This window comes from Apaloderma vittatum, unplaced genomic scaffold (genome assembly GCF_000703405.1).
Source record: "Apaloderma vittatum isolate BGI_N311 unplaced genomic scaffold, ASM70340v1 scaffold16223, whole genome shotgun sequence".
Classification (NCBI taxonomy): domain Eukaryota; kingdom Metazoa; phylum Chordata; class Aves; order Trogoniformes; family Trogonidae; genus Apaloderma; species Apaloderma vittatum.
This window is the reverse complement of record NW_009707659.1, coordinates 210,321-213,365: the sequence shown is the minus strand read 5'-3', so window position 1 is coordinate 213,365 and position 3,045 is coordinate 210,321. Positions and strand designations below refer to the sequence as shown.

The 3,045-nt window shown below is 58.8% G+C and overlaps 1 protein-coding gene across 1 annotated transcript; it reads right to left on the bottom strand.

Moving 5' to 3' along the window:
* Window positions 1-571: 571 nt before the first annotated feature.
* Window positions 572-2,499, bottom strand: DUSP26 (dual specificity phosphatase 26 (putative)). The gene is made up of 3 exons (XM_009866292.1): window positions 2,211-2,499; window positions 1,637-1,845; window positions 572-1,349 (listed from the first exon to the last, which is right to left on the bottom strand). Exons 1-3 carry the CDS (start codon window positions 2,387-2,389, stop codon window positions 1,150-1,152), a joined length of 588 nt encoding a protein of 195 aa, XP_009864594.1. The 5' UTR covers window positions 2,390-2,499; the 3' UTR covers window positions 572-1,149.
* Between the last annotated feature and the right edge of the window lie 546 nt (window positions 2,500-3,045).

Below are 3,045 nucleotides of genomic sequence, written 5' to 3'. Positions count from 1 at the left end.
TGACCTCAGCACAACTTACAGCCGGGAGCCGCGTGGCGCTTCGAGCCTGCTCAGGAAGAGGAGGAAGAACGGGGCTACAATAAGAACGGGTGGGCGACAAATGCTGGCAGCGAGCAGGGGCAGCCCAGCACTCGTGGGGCCACCCAGCACCCTCCCTCCTGGCCACCCTTATGGGGCCGAGGTCACCTATCCCCTCTGCAACCGCTGCGGGTGTTTGTCACAGGCTGCAGCAAGCCCGAGAGGAGAGCTCGGTGCCCGCCCGCCTTTGGGAGACCACCAGCACCACCTCGTGATGGAGGGGACCCTGGTGCCTGCCAGCCTGGCTCTGCTTTCCACCAGGAGCCCCCCTTTCTGTGGCCACTGCCGGAAAAGAGAAGTGGGGACGCCCAGCACAGGCACTGGCCACCAGCAGCGTCTGGCAGGTTGAGCCCCTGGACCGAGGTTCTGGGAGGACTCAGCTTCGTCTCAACCCAGAGCAGCTGGGGTGATTTTTTCCCACTGAATCCTGTGACCCATCCCAGCCTCGAAGCGTGAAGTCTGTCCCAAAACACGCAAACGGCGGCCAAGCTTTTTCCTTAGCGCTGCCTTTATTTTTACAGGTTAACACTAGGCATGGAGGACATCCAAACACTACGACAAAAGGCCAGTTTGCCCGAGCCCGCGCACCAGAACTGATTCACGTCGCTACACAGACGGAAAACGAAAGGGAAATAAGACAAGGAACACACAGAGCTTCAGTCTCCTGGGAGGGAGGGACAGGACTGGCTCGGCGGATGCATCTGCCACGTGGGAGAACGAAGCCTTAAAGGCTTCCTGGAGCCAAGAGAGACAGAGGAACCTGTGACGTGGGGCTGAATCCCTCTGCAGGCATCTTGGAGCGAACAGGCTGGGAAGGAGGCTGTATGTGAGGCCTACCCAGGTGGCAAGATTGCAGGTTGAGGGCCTGTGCTTCACCACTAGGAACAGCTCGTGTGTCTGGGGACTTTCTCAGCTGAGGGGGAGCCCCAGGGGCCAGTTGCAGGTAACCCGTTAGCTGCCAAGCGTCTACACCGTGAGGAAAGCCCTGTCTCTGCCACTCAGCGGGCACGGGGGTCAGGCGAGCACCACACACACAACGCTCCCCCCGCGCAAACCCTCCCTCGTCCTCTTTCACGAGCTCCTCTTCAGCCTCAGGGCATTGTCCAGGGCGACCAGCTGGCGCAAGAACCCCCGGTTGGGGATGATGCCGCGGTGGTCCTTGACTGTCTTTATGGCTTCTACAAGGGGCATGTGGTGGCGGATCATGAGGTAGGCGAGGACCAAGGTGGCCGACCTGCTCACCCCGACAGCACAGTGCACAAGGATCCTTCCTGGGGGTGAGACACGGGAGCTGCGTCACGGCAAGCCAAACATCCCAGTTAAAAACCTACTGAGACCCAACAGCCTGCACAGGAGCAGCCACAGCTCAGGACACAGGCTGGGGCTGCGACCTCATCTAGTCTGTTCCCTCTCTAGGGGACGCGATCCAATGCAGGACACACCAGGCTAGGAATACCTTTGTTTCCTAGGATGCTTAGCAAGAAGGTGTCAATCTAGCCAGGGCAGTTTCTTCCCATCCCTGCTCCCCGCTTCTCTCCCAGAAACCTTTACCACCGACCTTCGTTCAGCGCTTGGTGGATGAAGTCGGCTGCAGGATAGAAGTAGGGGCTCATGTCAAAGGAAGGCGAGTCGTGGGCCTCGATGCCCAGGTAGCGGATGCCCGTGCCCTCGTAGTACTCCGCACCCCCCCTCCACTTGCTGTGCGAGGCGTTGAGGATGTGGGTGATGCGTAGGTGCGCCAGCTCACGCCGGTTGGCCGCTATATCTCTGCAGAGAATAAGAAACAGCGCAGGGACGCCTAAGTTTAGACGAGTCAAAAGTCAGTGAAGGGGCTGTCCTGGTCAAACACTTATGTCTGGGAAAGGTGGCTGCAAAGGAAAAAGACCAGACTCTTAAGATTCTTGAATTTTAGGTCAGTCTCACAGTCCCTGATTCCATGGACACTCCACCTCTGCCAGCCCCATCACAGCAGTGCTCTGAACTCTCTGCACAGCTGCACTCCTGCCCATCTTCCTTTGCCCCATCGCGTCCTCCTCCATCGCGCATTCCCCAACCTCCCCGTCCCAGATTCCCGTGTTTCACAAAACCAGCCCTAAACCACCCCTGGTCCTTGTCCCCTTCCCGATACGTACTGATCACCCAGGTAGAGTCCTGGCCAGACCTCATCAGCATGGTTACAGGCTGTCTTCCCTGTGTACAGCAACCTTTCCAGCTCAAAGACGCTGAGGATGGGGTGGCTGCTGCGCTCCTCCCGCGGGCCTCGGCTTGGTGACCTGGTGCCATTCCTGGAGAACCTCGACAGGAACGCCATTGGAGCTGCTGAGACCCACAAGGCATACCTGTGGGTTCGTGAAGGCCGGAGAGCGGCCTGGAGGTCGCTTCTGCTGCTGCTGCCACCCACGGTCCTGCCATGGAAGCGGCAGAGATGCCGTTAGAAGACCCGGGGACCTCTCGCTCCATCCCTTTTGCAGAAAAAACTGGCCCAAAGCAGCCAATTTTCACCTTCCTGATGAGAGGGCCATGTTAAATCAGGTACCCAGTGGTTCCCAGCGTGAGACAGAGCATCACCTACGCTCCCTTGCAACAAGCAATACTGCTGGGGAGAAGTTTAGGATGCCAGGACTGGGGAGGGAAGCCAGAGGCAGCCAGATTAGCGAGTCTCCACAGGCTGAAGTTTCGCTCCAGCCTCACAACTTTGGGTCGAGGCCACGTTGGCTCTGTGTGTGTTCTGCACAGGACCACCTTCCTTCTGAGCTGGCTCTGGGGCTTTGCCTGCCAGCGGGACAATGCCAGCTCGAGAACTGGAGCTGCCAACCTGCGATCAGAAGCAAAGAAAGGCAGCCAGGTCTGGGCAAGCCACCAGGACTGGGGAGGAAAAACCCCCAAACAGGTGGAGGATTCCATATGGCACCACACAGAGTCTGGCCAGGACCCAGACTCCTACGGACCAGGCACGAAAGCCTGTGG